This window comes from Lynx rufus, unplaced genomic scaffold, assembly GCF_022079265.1.
Source record: "Lynx rufus isolate CCGP_SWC_20201006 ecotype Redwood Valley unplaced genomic scaffold, mLynRuf1.p SCAF_8, whole genome shotgun sequence".
NCBI lineage: Eukaryota > Metazoa > Chordata > Mammalia > Carnivora > Felidae > Lynx > Lynx rufus.
The window spans coordinates 74,523,356-74,537,429 of NW_025814896.1; the positions used below are offsets into that span (position 1 = coordinate 74,523,356).

Sequence of the window (14,074 nt, forward strand, 5' to 3'; positions counted from 1 at the left end):
GCTGGACATTCAGACTCCACAGGCCGAATAGCTGACTGGGCAGGTACCCTGCAAGGGAAAAGTAGATAGTGGGAAGTGCTCATCCCAGATGACTGTCTTGTGGGTCTCTTCCTTGCCCCAGTTACATGATTCTCTGCCAAATGCCTGGCATGGAGTGTGCAGCACACTAAAAGAGTAGTTCTTTTTCTCTTGGGTCTATTGTCTCTTGACCCCTCTGGGAGATTTGGAAGGGAGTGGCAGTTGAAGTACCTAATTTTTAAATCTCCTTTGAGAATGTATAGGCTTAGGGCAAAAGGATACTTGTGGCCAATGTGCCCCCTACAGAATGGGGCCTTGTCCTTTGGGGGCCCTTCCTTTCTCTTCAGCCCTAACCACACACATGACTGTCTTCTAACATCCTGTAGTTCCAGCCCTACCCACCTCGTTTCAACTTCAAAGCAGAAGGGAGGACAGGCAGGATGGTCAGTAGGAGGATGGGTCTAGTGAGGAACTATGGAAGGACCTCCATGACTTAGTGCTTATTTCCAGGGGATTTGAGTGGTTGTAGGGAGGGAGGCAGGCGTGCAGGTGAACCCAACCTCTTCTGGCCAGGTCGTACTTCCCACAGCAGGGGCAGATGGGAGCCTGAGAAAATACAGGATGCTTTGAGTTTATAGGTTTGAAGAGTTAAGGATATTGGTAATAGGTTTAGAGGACTGGTAGTTTGACTTGTACTGGTTGCTTCTGTTGGTTGATTCGTGGTCTGAAAATTGATCAGCCAGCATTGTACTTTTAGATTTTATTTTCTAAAAAGCCCTTAGGTTTTTGAGGGAGATGTACTACTATACAGTAGTAGAGCTTAGTTATGAACACGTACGAGAGTTGACTTGGTTATTTCTCTAAATCAGAGGGCCTCAGTGAGCATTTTACAAAAGCTGATAGGGCTTTGGCATAATGATATCAGGAGAGCTTTGTGGTAACTCCCATGCCACTGGAAAAACTAGAATGGGGGGAGAGATGGATCTCATAATTTTAAAGTGAGAGATCAGATTTGCCATTCAAATTTGGGTTTGGGATTTCAAATCTGTAGATCTTTGTTCAGTTTGGGGCATTCACATTTCCAGAAGAAATGAGTAAACCCATATTTTATGTTACCATTTTATGCCGTGTATATCTATATGTCTTTCTCAGTTGACTAAGCTGCTTTAAGAAAAGCCTGATTATTTCCACCTTGGTTTCCAAGATTCCTTAAACACATTGTGAGCTTAGTTTAGAATGTTGTTTGTTGAATATTTCTTCTTTGACCAAAAAAGAATATTTACTTTTCTACCTTATTTTTGTATATTTCAGAAAATCAAAAGAGGAATATGACCAGGAAGAAGAAAGGAAGAGAAAAAAGCAGGTGCCCACAGAGCATATTAGTATAGTAGAAGTATTTCATTGCTGTTGTCTCTCTCTCTTTTTTTTTTTTTTTTAAAGTAAACTCACCCAACATGGGGCTTGAACACTTTACCTCATGTTCAAGAGTCTCATGTTCTACCTACTGAGCCAGCCAGGTTTCTCTCATTGCTGTTATCTCTTGGGTTTATATGGCAAGGTTTTGCTGCTTATGTGGAACCACACAGTTCCTCAGAGTATCGTATTCTCTTGGCAATTCTAAGCATTTATATGTAACTTTATAACCATATTCACTTTATAACCCATCCAGCAACCTACCTTTTAAATACCCAATAAACATTGAGATTATTAACTCCCCAAAACTGTAATATCATTCATATTTTGAGAGACTCCTTTAAAAATTTCCCTTAATTTTATGAATGGAGACAATTAAGAAAAATATTTTACTTTCCCACTCTCTTTGATTCCTTTACTGTTTTGAAACAGCAGCTATAGTTACTCCTGAGGGTCTCCTGAAGATTTTAACATTATCAGCCTGCCGCAGAATGGTTTAGTTATTATATTTCCTGGCATACTGTTCTTCCATTAAGAACTATTTCCATAAAGTACCTAGTCTTTCCTAAGGATAAATTAAACATGTATCTGGCTAAGGTGAAGGAAGCTAATATTTATTCTTTTCTCTTCCTTCTTCTAGCTGCTTCTCTTCCTACACTTGCCCAAATCTCTTTGAAGGGAAGGGGAAACCGAATATAAACTCTCTCTCAATCATTCAAAAGTCATTTTCCTTTTTTTCCTTCAATCACTATGACACATGCTTGTGTATCATGCATTGTCTTTGAAAAACCTTATTTCACTCCCAAGGTACCCAGTGAAGAGCAGGAGAAATAGAGATGTTTTAGGATTAAGAGGGATTTATTTATCTTTAAGTAAATCTCCGTTTAGTGAATGAACGTGCAATTCTTAGATATTAATATTTTTAATGTAAGAGTATAGAACAGAAATCAGTTCAAAACTGCTATTAGAAGACATTAGTATGAACACTTTGGTTTATAAGGAAACTATATTTGGCTTCTTGAATAATACTATGTTTTAGGTGTACATGTTTGGGTTTTTTAAAAACTTTTCTTATGTTTTTATATGGAAATTTTGAAACACACAAAAGTGGAGCTGATAGTATGATAATGAATCTTCCTGTGTTCATTACCAGCATGTAGGGGCTTCTGTCATGAGCTTCCTAACAAGCTACATGTGATTAGATTTTACTGTTTTTAAGAAAAACAAATTATCAGTTTACTAAGTTCTTTCTAAGATTTAAATGATTTATTTGGTTTAAATATACTCTCCCATTTTAGAAATGGAAATAAACCAGTCTGTGGTTTCTTCAGGCATAACATGGTAGTGCTATATAGATTATTTTAAGTGGAAAAGCACCTTATAATTTAGTGAATTTATTTCTCTTAGAGTACTATTGGTGTCCTCATCAATGACATCAATGACTACTCAGGTCACATGAGTAGTAAGGGGTGAAGCCTGGATTTGAACCTAACTTCTTGCTAAGTCTGAAGTACAAAGCATACTGGTTGGTTACTCTTAGCACTTCATGATTTGAAATGAGAATGTTTACCTCAAAAAGTAAAAGATGTAAAGTGCTGAAAACTTTGGAAAATCTCTTGTTCATTATCGATTTAGTAGACAATATTTAATGACATCTTTGGATAACTTAAGTAGTGAATTTGTCAAAATTAATCTAAAAATTTTTTAATTGTGTTATGAATTCCTGAAGTTATCAGAGACTAAAACAGAAGAGCCTCCAGTGCATGCAAATGAAACTGCAAAAATGAACTCCCAAGGGGATGGTGAACATTTTGCACACCCACCCGCAGGTAAGGTTGAAGTGTACTGAACTTTCTTTAATAATACGAATACATAAACATTATAAAGAGTGTGTTACTTTCTTGTGCATACTTAACCTTCAAAATGACTGAATGGCCATTGGTATTTACAATTCTCTTTTAATTTAGCTATAGAAGTTGCAGATGGGAAACACTCAGCTGACAGAGTGTAGTCCCCAGATTTCTAAGTGAAGCCTGGCACCCAGGGGAGTGAGTCAAATTCCTTGAGGGAGACACCGGCCTTTGTGCCATGGCTACAGCATCCAACATGTGTTCACATCACATCTGTTGTTTTCCTTGACCACGGTTATATAGTGTCTGTGAATTAGAAGTTGAACTTGGAAAGGTAATACTATTTTACTAATGAATTCAAGCATAACTAGAAAACAAGAAGTAGCCAGTTGATGTAGATGTTTAGTCAGGAAATATCATTGAAGCTAAAATTGATGAGAATCCTTGTGGGAAATGTTAGTGGATGAACTTGTTCACTGTACAGCAAATCTATTTTCACTATATTCTGATTTCTTTTATAAGAAAACAAGTAATTCTGAAACAGAATTGGAGCCAAGAGCATGAATTCAGTTCATTTTATCTTACATTTCTATGGTTTTAAATAAATGTCCTTTTCTTATTTAAAAAAACCCACACAACTGTTGGGTAGATATTGCAATCCTTATTTTTCTGCTGTCTTATTATTACTGTGTTATAAGAAATTCAGGGAAGTTGAGTGACTTGTCCAAAATCACTGAGCACTTAAATGGTAAAACCGTAACTTACTTTGGTCTTCTGCCTCCAAATCTTGTGTTTATAATTGGGGTGCCTGGGTGGCTCAGTTGGTTAAGCATCGACTCTGGATTTCGGTTCAGGTCATGATCTCACTGTTTGTGGGTTCGAGCCCCAGTCAGGCCACATGCTGTCAGCGCAGAGCCTGCTTGGGATTCTCTCTTTCTCTTTCTCTTCCCCTTCCCCTGCTTGCACCTGCATGCACTCTCTCGTGCTCTCTCTCTCTCTCTCAAAATAAATAAACTTAAAAAAAAAGAAGAACTTTTATAATTGAGATAGGATACGTTTGATGTTTACTCATTGATTGATTTTACGGTACTCTTAGTTGATAAAACAATGAGGTATAGGAAACAGAAGCAAGTTTATGAAATTGCCTTGCTTCTTTATTCCTAGCAAACGGAATCATTTTTCTTTTTTCATATTCAGATTCTAGGTAGAAAAACTTCATTTGATTATATTTATGAAAGTACCTGCTTTAGATTTGTCTGAGTTCTTTTTTAATTTGTTGGCCTAAATTTAACTTTCTGGTTTTTTTTTTTTTTTTATATATATATGAAATTTATTGACAAATTGGTTTCCATCCAACACCCAGTGCTCATCCTAAAAGGTGCCCTCCTCAATACCCATCACCCACCCTTCCCTCCCTCCCACCCCCCATCAACCCTCAGTTTGTTCTCAGTTTTTAACAGTCTCTTATGCTTTGGCTCTCTCCCACTCTAACCTCTTTTTTTTTTTTTTTCCTTCCCCTCCCCCATGGGTTCCTGTTGAGTTTCTCAGGATCCACATAAGAGTGAAACCATATGGTATCTGTCTTTCTCTGTATGGCTTATTTCACTTAGCATCACACTCTCCAGTTCCATCCACGTTGCTACAAAAGGCCATATTTCATTTTTTCTCATTGCCACGTAGTATTCCATTGTGTATATTAACTTTGTTTTATACAGACCTAAGTGCACACTGCTTCAGTCTTGTGTTTGACATAATTTGAATAAATTTGCTTTGTCTAGTTTTTTTGTTTTTAAAATTTTTTAATGTTTATTTTAGAGAGAGAGCGCGCGCGCACAAGTGGGGGAGGGGCAGAGAGAGAGAGAGGGAGACAGAATCTGAAGCAGGTTCCAGGCTCTGAGCTGTCAGTACAGAGCCCAATGAGGGGCTCGAACTCACAAACTGTGAAATCACAACCTGAGCCAAGTTCCTATGCTTAACTGACTGAGCCACCCAGATGCCCCTCTAGTTCTTTATCTGTTAAAGTGAAGTTATAGAAAACTTAATCTCAAACTACATATAACTCAAGTATGCACATAAGTGCACAGAAAAAATGGCAGATAATTTCTAAAGTAATGATTTTAGTTTTGAAAAACTATTCTATTTTTAAAAAATGAGTATATCTGATATTCTGGGAAATCATTTTATGCAAAGTGATGGAAATCCATTTTGAAGACCTAATTTGGGAAGAATCAAAAAGCAGTTTGACTTCCTTTTTAATCCTTTTGTTCATGTGTTTCCTTGGTTCTTGCTAGAAATGGATAAGCATCTGTTCTCAGATAGATGCAAAGAGTTGCCAGAGATAAGATGATCTTTTAGCTTCTTGGTTTTCTGATAGTCTATTCCTAGAAATAGAGAAGCTAAGTATTTTGGTTTCAAGTACTTTCCTCTCTAGGTCTGAGTTAGAATATACAAGATGTTCATAACAAAGTCAAGGAAAGAACTATCCAGAGCAAGTACATGAGTTGAATATAAATGCTTATGTGCATGGGCGCTTGGATGGCTCAATCCATTAAGTGTCTGACTTTGGCTCGGGTTATTATCTTGTGGTTCCATGAGTTTGAGCCCCGTATTGGGCTCTGTCAGCATGGAGCCCGCTTTGGATCTTTTGTCTCCCTCTCTCTGCCCTTCCCCTGCTCACGTGTGTGCGCTCTCTCAAAAATAAGTAAACATTAAAAAAAATAAAAAATAGATACTTATGTGCCTGGGATTCCCCCCTCCTCAGAATGAATGGAATTGTCCTTCTTCAGCTCTCTGCTTCCATATCTGGGGGCCAAGCGTACCTCCGTGTAAAGTCACTATTAGTAAGAATGGCATGTTTAACTCCTGTGAGCAAATCACGACTAATTTGTTGAAGTGGGTCTTTATTTCTAAGTTAGTTTTGTAGCTCCCTGTCTAGGTTGGTTGGAATGTTAGCTCCAGCCTCATCTCTTCTTTGGAGGCTTCCCTTATGTCCAAGAGCCTGAAGAGCTTTTCTTCTTCCAGCCTCCCTGGCCCTGCCAGCATTCCACTCGCTCCATGCTAAAGCAGTGGTCCTTTGGCAAGTTTTTTGTTCATACAGAGACTTATTTCTGGTTTTACTGTGCTGCCATGATTTTCAAGCATTTTGAGACACATAGATCATGTTGTCCCATCTTGTTTTCAGTTCTTGGTATCATCTTTATCTGAGTCTTTTCTTCTCTCACTCTGCTGTCTTTCATGGTTCACATACTTACCCTGAAGATGTTTTATCTTAAAAATCACCTTATAGTAACAAATTGCTCAGAAAAGCAATTAGCATTTTAATCGTCTTACTCTTAGCAGTCACCAAATAACTGGAAAATATTGAGTGCTCTCTTACCTCTCTTCTGAGTTCTACCTTAACTCTAAAATCTTTACATTTTATTAAAGAATTGGTAGGTTTGTAGTTCTCTTCAGTATGTATTACAAACAAAAAATGATGTTACTGGCATGCACTCTGCCAATACAAAAAGTTATAGCTTTAAGTTCGTTGTTCTGAAAATAAAGGTTCACTTAACAGTTTTTACCTGCAAGCAAAAGTTTGACAACCAATTACATTACCAGGAAGGGATTTTAGTGTACTATTTATTTAGCTTATGTGTCAGCCTTGTATTACATTATAGTGGTAATTCTAATCTTTAGACAAGAATTATACTTCTTGTAGCTGTAGTACCAAACAGCAGGAGCTTGGTATTTGTTGAAATGTCATCATTCATGAGAAAGAGTAGTTCTAGCTCCCTGAGGACAGAAACCATGTTTATTACTGTCACCAGGTATATGACACAATATAGGCACTGAATCAGTGTGTGTTGATTGGAAAATAAGAAAAAAGTCAGTGAGAAAAAAACACTAGCTCATTTTGGTGAACCTAGTCTCATACTGAATATTTCTTACAGTATTCTAATTGGTCTCTATCTAATTACTGCCAGAAGTTAAAATGCATTTTGCTAATCAGTCAGTACAACCTTTAGCAAGAAAGCCGGAAATGCTGCCTGAAACTTCCTCCTTCCCACAAAAAGGCCTGAAGATTCCTGGCTTAGAACATGCAAGCATTGAAGGACCAATAGCAGTAAGTAAAAAGCACCACTTTTTTAAGAACTATGAGCAAAATGGCAAAGTACTAAGAACAATGTAAACAGCCATACACTTGGCTTCTGTTATGATCTTGAACTCATTTTGAGTTCAATAAGCCGGTGGCTATCTGTGCCACTTATTGTGTGGATTTGAATTTAAATGGCTCCTTCTCTTTTTTGACCCAGAATTTATCAACACTTGGAACGGAAGAGCTCAGGCAACGAGAGCGCTATCTCAAGCAGAAGCGAGATCAGTTGATGTCCATGAGAAAGGATATGAAGACTAAGCAGATACAAAATTCTGAGAAGGGAAAACCTGCTGGGGAAGCAGAGGTATGGATGGCTTTACTGTGTCAAAATATGCAAATCTAGAGGTGGAATTCTCAAAATCAGAGTGTGTGCAAGACAGTCCTGATAATGAATGTTGCTTGTAGTCCATCCATTCCTATTAACCTCCCTGCAAGTGTAGCACCTGCCAAGTTTTTTTCTACAGTGAAATGGCCATGATACAAACATTTTGTGAGGTTGAGGTGACAGCAATTTCATTATAAACATTTTTTTGTGTTTCTTTACTTGCCCTGCTGAGTGCCTAAAGATCAGCAGTCTGTTTCACCTAAGCCTTTGGAAATACTTTAATCACAAAGCAACAATACAGTGGCCACAGACTCCAAGAGATTTTCTTCTCTAAGAAGAGATTTTTGCCAAGAAGAGATTCAGGGAACCCAGTCCACATGTGGCTTTTAAAATTTCTACTTACTGAAAGTGCTCTTTGAGGCAGTATGTTGGGAATTCTAGACTAATGAACCCATCTTATACTATAGCCAATTTTTTCCTTTTATTTTCTTTTTTTTTTTTTTTTTGTTTTTTGCTTTTTGTTTTTTAAGGAAATGACAGAGAAACCAGAAATGACAGCAGAGGAGAAGCAAACATTACTAAAGAGGAGATTGCTTGCAGAGAAACTTAAAGAAGAAGTTATTAATAAGTAATTTTAAAAGCAATTTAGCAAAAGTTCAAATTTTCTTAAAAATAAACTATTTAATCCTTAAACTGAGCCTGTTAGTTTCAAATATTTGTTTGTAAATGCAAATATAAGCTCGTTATTACTACTTTATTAAACTTTTGAGGTAAAGGGTGGTGGGGAGGGCAGCTACTTGAGCTGAGAGGGTATAGAAACTCAATTGCTAGCGCATTTATTTACTCAAACTTGGCTACCTATTTGTGCTAAGCACTGTGCTGAGTGCCAGGGATACAGCAGTCAACTAGATTGTCAAGGCCCCTGCCTTCATGGGGCTAGCGAAGAAGGCCCAAAGAGCAAAGTGTTTAAAGGGAAAGGTGGTGTTCTAAGCAGGGCTGGCCAAGCCTCCTTAAGAAGGCAATGAATATTCAAGCTGATAGTAAGGCTGATTATGGGGAGAAATGCGAAGAAACAACTCAGGTCCTGCCACTGGGAAAAGAATAAAGCACCTTGTGAGGAGCGGGCAGTATGGTGAGTCTACAAAGAATGAAGGGAGAGGGTTAGTGTGTGAAATTGGAGGTAGGTGGGGTACTGACTTGCATGGCCTTGTAGGGAATGTGAGAATTTTCGATTTTGTAATGGCAGTGGGAAATCACTGAAAAGTTTTAAAGCAGGGAAGTCACATCATCAAACTGTTCAGTTTTTAAAAAAAAGTGTGGCTGCTGTATGGAGACTACTCGGTGAGTTAAGAGTAGTTGTGGGTATACCAGGTATAAGGAAATCCAATCAAAAGACTAATTATGGGCAGTGTTAAGATAGATTTTGGCATTTACATGTGAGGCAGGAGCAAATGGGACTTGGAAAATGGATGTGGGGGATGTTAAAAATACTCAATTACTCTTTCTAGGAAGCCTACCATTAAAAAAGATAAAGGGAATAACTGATTGAGTCTCTAGGGGGGAATGTGGCCCTGGGTATAGGTCTTTTGTGTGAAGTGGCCCTGGGTGGTCTTCTGTAGTTGCTCACAGATAACCAGAATAGTAGAAGACCTTTCTTTCAGAAACTTCCTGTATTGTGTCATCCAACAGGCACCCCCTTTTCTAGTTACTCCTGAGATTGAATTTATAATTCCAATTTATCTCTTTAAATCTACAGTTATAAACTTTTAAAAAGGGATACCAAAATTCGCTTAGCTCCAGTCTTCAACCTGCAGAGAAAAACCAGCATTACTTTACATTTGTTACATTTTCATCACTTAGATGGACAAGAGGAAAAACTAGTGATTAAAACACAGAAATGTTTCATGTAACTTTTTATTAAAAATAGTTTTTATACTGGATACATGTTTACAGATATAATTTTAAGAGAACCTCAGGCATACAAATGTGGGCTCTGGCTTGCTTCAAGGAGTGAAGATAAAGATATAAAAATCCTGATCTGCCTGAGTGAGGGTAGTCATTAAGACAGTAGCTAACATGTGGAAACTTAATAAAAGGATACTTTAAGCCCTCTTTTCATATCATTGTGGGTGAGCCTAGGTACCATGAAGACTATTATCCTGTAAGTCAACAAAACATTCACATTTCTGCTATAAGAATGGTTCCTATCTATGATGATGAGGATTTAAATGTTTGACTCGTGGCAATTCTTCAGAAAGGAAAATTAAAGAAACTCTCCATAAGGTATGGAGATAATATTTCCTACTGGAACTTTAAAATTACTTAATCAGTAAGAGTCAAGAGTAAATAGGGAAATGCTTTAGACCTGGGCTTCTTAGATGACAAGAGGAAATTTATTAAGAGCTAAGAGGAGTGAAAGGGGCTTCACAGAACTTTCTTGAAAGAAAATGTATTCAGATGGTGATTTTACTGATATTAGTTTAAATTATCCTGAGTCACTTGCCTCTTAAAGTGGAAGGTCTTTTTCATTATATGAACCTTTAATCAAAGAGATAAGACTAGCCCCATGCTGTGATGTTTTGGTGCTGGGACTTTATTTGCCCAAGGCACACCTTCTGTAAGTAGAATCAGTAATACTTAAAGTGCAGTCAACCTTTGTTAGAATTATTTCATTCAGATTGGTGTATGACTTAGTGGTTTATAATAAATATCTATGGATAATTTATTGACTTTTAAAAGATACTATAAAATGGACATATCTCAAAATGGAGTTAACTTATATTTACAACAAACCAAACAAAAGCAACAATCATAGAATTACAGGGTCACATTTTAATTCCTGAATTTTACAGGTCAGCATTAATATCACCACATGTATACAAATGGTGTAAAACAAGTACAGTGGTATTTTTTAATACAAAATAAACATCTGTTTTATGGAAAAACTATACTTCATATCTACACAGACAGCCCATCTTTTCCAAACAATAGCCAAAATTAAAATTAACTACAAAATCTCCAAAACAGGGGAAACTGCTTCAGTTTAAGCTATTCCAGGAAAAATGGACCCATAACACATTACAAGGGTGATCTGAAGATTGTAGCTGGAATTACTATTTTTCACTTTTCTTCCCAATGCATTAAATTGTAGTTTGGGGGACGTTTTTCTCACTTCAGCATGATCTCAGATCATAGATGAGCAAAACTAACATTAAAATATTTACAGTTAACTTGCTGTTCTAAAAATAAAACTTCTTAACTGTTTGCCTCAACTTACTATTTTAAGTTCATTTACGTACATGGAATGTGCTTTTATTCTTTAAAAAAAAAAGCAGCTTTCATATTACACCCCTGTTTATGGAAAAACTTCATGTGCTGCATACTGACTTTGATACTGAAGTAACTTCTTGGATCAAAATGGCCTCTAGATATGCCACTTAATTCAGCACTATTCTTTGTATGGAAGTCTTTATAAATTACACTTTAAAACTAGCTTGCAGCTCTGGACAGAGCCAACTTAACCAACAAAACAGAAAGTGACTTCAAAGTATCCTCCACCAAAGAGTGACTGGGAGGGAGACAGTTGGAAACATTCTGTTCAACCCACTCCCAAGTTTCTAGAAAAAATCATTTCGAAATACTACTGTACTGATACTTGGCATCAGTTATCTCTAAAAGTGCTGATTTTAAAGTTCTACTGACAAAACTCTCCATTTTGAATCCAGCTTGTTTTCATCAAAATACATACTGAAAATTCATGGTGTAGAAAACTCAACATGTACTGTAACACAGAGTGTACTTCCCTCCAACTACCTATAAGGCTGAATTTGTTAAAACTTCAAAAAATGGTCCCAACAGCATAACTTCACTTTTATGATAGTTGAATTTGTTTTCCATAAAAAATTTTTTAAAAAGAGGCAACTGATTAAAAGAACAACATGGCCAGCACCATTATACAAGTAATGTTATTGGGTTTGTAACTAAAGTTCTGCAATTGTTTCTAGATCGGATACCCCCCCCGGAGCAACCCTGCATTTAATATTTTATCAACCTTGTCCCTCCCCAAGCCATTCCCAAACCTGAGAGTTTCCTAACTGAGAGGCTATCTCCCAGGTTCAGGTCACTAACCTTTTTTTGACAGCCTGAAAGGCAAACCCCTTAATTACTAGCAAGCAATCAAGTTCCTGGGAAGCCTTTTTTTTGTTTGTTTTTCTTTTTACAGAACTAAACTCTCCTAGCTGATATACTGAGTATCTTTTGCTACTCCTTGTATATTTATAAGTTCAAGTGAGAAAGCTTTCTGATTCAGATTTTCAGCTCATTGAACAGATGCAGCATTTTAGTAAGACCACACGTTTGAGGGTCCCCAGTAAGTATTTTATGAGCCAAGACGAGGTCTTTTCCTGGGAGATGTCTCTTCTTCTTCATCTTCCTCTTCATCATCTGGATAATCCACTAAACCAACCAAACTGCCCTATTGAAGAATAAAAAGACTTTTTTTAAAATACATAACTTAAGGGAAAAAAAGCTTATTAGTGCAGTTGCTTTTAAAGACATCACAACTTTTCTAATCATATATATCTCAAACATAAATTTGATACAGTAACTGCTTGAAAATTATGAACACTTGGTACTAGTTGGTGGCACTCTTAAGTTATTACCCTCAACTTTTTTATTCAGCCCTTGGATTTTTAATGACACCTCACAATTCAATTCGGCAAAATTTCACTGTGGAAAAGTATTATCTCCAAAAAGTAGAACTCACAAATCATCAGGATACTGGAAGGAGTGAGCTGGAAGGACCTTGGAGATGAACTAGTTCATCTCTATGTTTAAACTATAAAATAGTGACAAGTAGCCTCCTTTTCGCCTCTGTTCTTCATGTATTTCATCACTATGTGCACACCACTGTTTTCATTCTGCTTTTGATGATAAAGAACACATGAAGTGGGTCATACAACTAATAACTAAAAAATTTAGGGTTACCTTTCTCTAACCAAAAGAAAAGATGAGGTAATTCAGGTGTTTGGTCTTTTATGTGTAATGGATCCCTTTGAAAATCGTATTAAAGCTCTACACATTCTACCCAGAAAATTACATGTTCTCAGGTCTGTGTTCATTTTGAACCGACACCATGAAGTTAGTATGTATATCCCACAGGTTAAAAGGCTGCTGTAAACAATGAATTTAGTTTAAACCCTTCAGACCTCAAATACAATAGAAATAACTCCTACTTCACAGCTACGTAGCTTCATGTCTAAAGAACCCAGACATCTGGCAGTAACACTTTGCCAAAACATAACTGAACCACTGTAATGTTAATCAACAAAGGTCTCTGAGCAGCTAGAAAGAGTTATCAGAAAGTCTGGGAATTAAATCAAACTTCTTTGTAACATATATTTACGTGAGCATCTTTCTGCTGTCTTCTCAGCTTAATAACACACAAGTCTTAAGTTTGATAAGCAAGAGGTAATATGGCTAAATTGTTAAGAATGTATTTGATTGTAGTCTGCCTGACTTCAAATTCCAAGGCCACCATTTTTTAGGTACATGACTGTGGGCAAGTGATTTAGTATCTCTATGCCTCATTTTCATTATCTGTAAAATTGGTATTAATAGTACTTACACCTCACTGAACTATTTTGAAAATTAAATTGAAAATAAAACATAAAAAGCACTGGGCACAGTGGTTAGTATGTAGTTAGTGTTCAGTAACTGCTATTAGCTGCTATTACTAATATCATTCTTATTTATTTGGTTTCAAGCCAAACAAGTTAGATGAGAGGAGATAGAAGACATTATTACCTTATAAAAAGACACCAGTCTGATATTCACAAAGATAACAAGTTATTGAGGAAAGTTTTAATTATGCTTAGGGATTACAGATTATATATCATAATGTACAAACATTTCAGTTCCCAATGGGTAACATTTAAAATGACTTTTTAAGAAATAGTCAACTGATGAATGGATAAAGAAATTGTGGTATATATACACAATGGAATACTATGTGGCAATGAGAAAAAATGAAATATGGCCTTTTGTAGCAACATGGATGGAACTGGAGAGTGTGATGCTAAGTGAAATAAGCCATACAGAGAAAGACAGATACCATATGGTTTCACTCTTATGTGGATCCTGAGAAACTTAACAGGAACCCATGGGGGAGGGGAAGGAAAAAAAAAAAAAAGAGGTTAGAGTGGGAGAGAGCCAAAGCATAAGAGACTCTTAAAAACTGAGAACAAACTGAGGGTTGATGGGGGGTGGGAGGGAGGGGAGGGTGGGTGATGGGTATTGAGGAGGGCACCTTTTGGGATGAGCACTGGGTGT

General features: G+C 36.9%; 2 protein-coding genes across 6 annotated transcripts in view; one reads left to right on the plus strand and one right to left on the minus strand.

Moving 5' to 3' along the window:
* CFAP36 (cilia and flagella associated protein 36) overlaps nt 1-8,434 on the plus strand; it is a 30,333-nt gene extending 21,899 nt beyond the window's left edge. Inside the window, exons 6-10 of one of the 2 annotated variants that reach the window (XM_047068831.1) lie at nt 1,330-1,381; nt 3,161-3,260; nt 7,247-7,386; nt 7,577-7,723; nt 8,275-8,434. In XM_047068831.1, coding sequence (XP_046924787.1) covers nt 1,330-1,381; nt 3,161-3,260; nt 7,247-7,386; nt 7,577-7,723; nt 8,275-8,376 — 541 coding nt within the window. In that variant the 3' untranslated portion in view covers nt 8,377-8,434. The remainder of the gene's footprint in view (nt 1-1,329; nt 1,382-3,160; nt 3,261-7,246; nt 7,387-7,576; nt 7,724-8,274) is intronic. The other variant, XM_047068832.1, reaches the window with a different exon arrangement.
* A 2,122-nt stretch (nt 8,435-10,556) lies between these two features.
* PPP4R3B (protein phosphatase 4 regulatory subunit 3B) overlaps nt 10,557-14,074 on the minus strand; it is a 65,374-nt gene continuing 61,856 nt past the window's right edge. For all 4 annotated transcript variants that reach the window (XM_047068827.1, XM_047068825.1, XM_047068824.1 and 1 more), the window contains one exon: nt 10,557-12,218. In XM_047068827.1, coding sequence (XP_046924783.1) covers nt 12,123-12,218 — 96 coding nt within the window. In that variant the 3' untranslated portion in view covers nt 10,557-12,122. The remainder of the gene's footprint in view (nt 12,219-14,074) is intronic.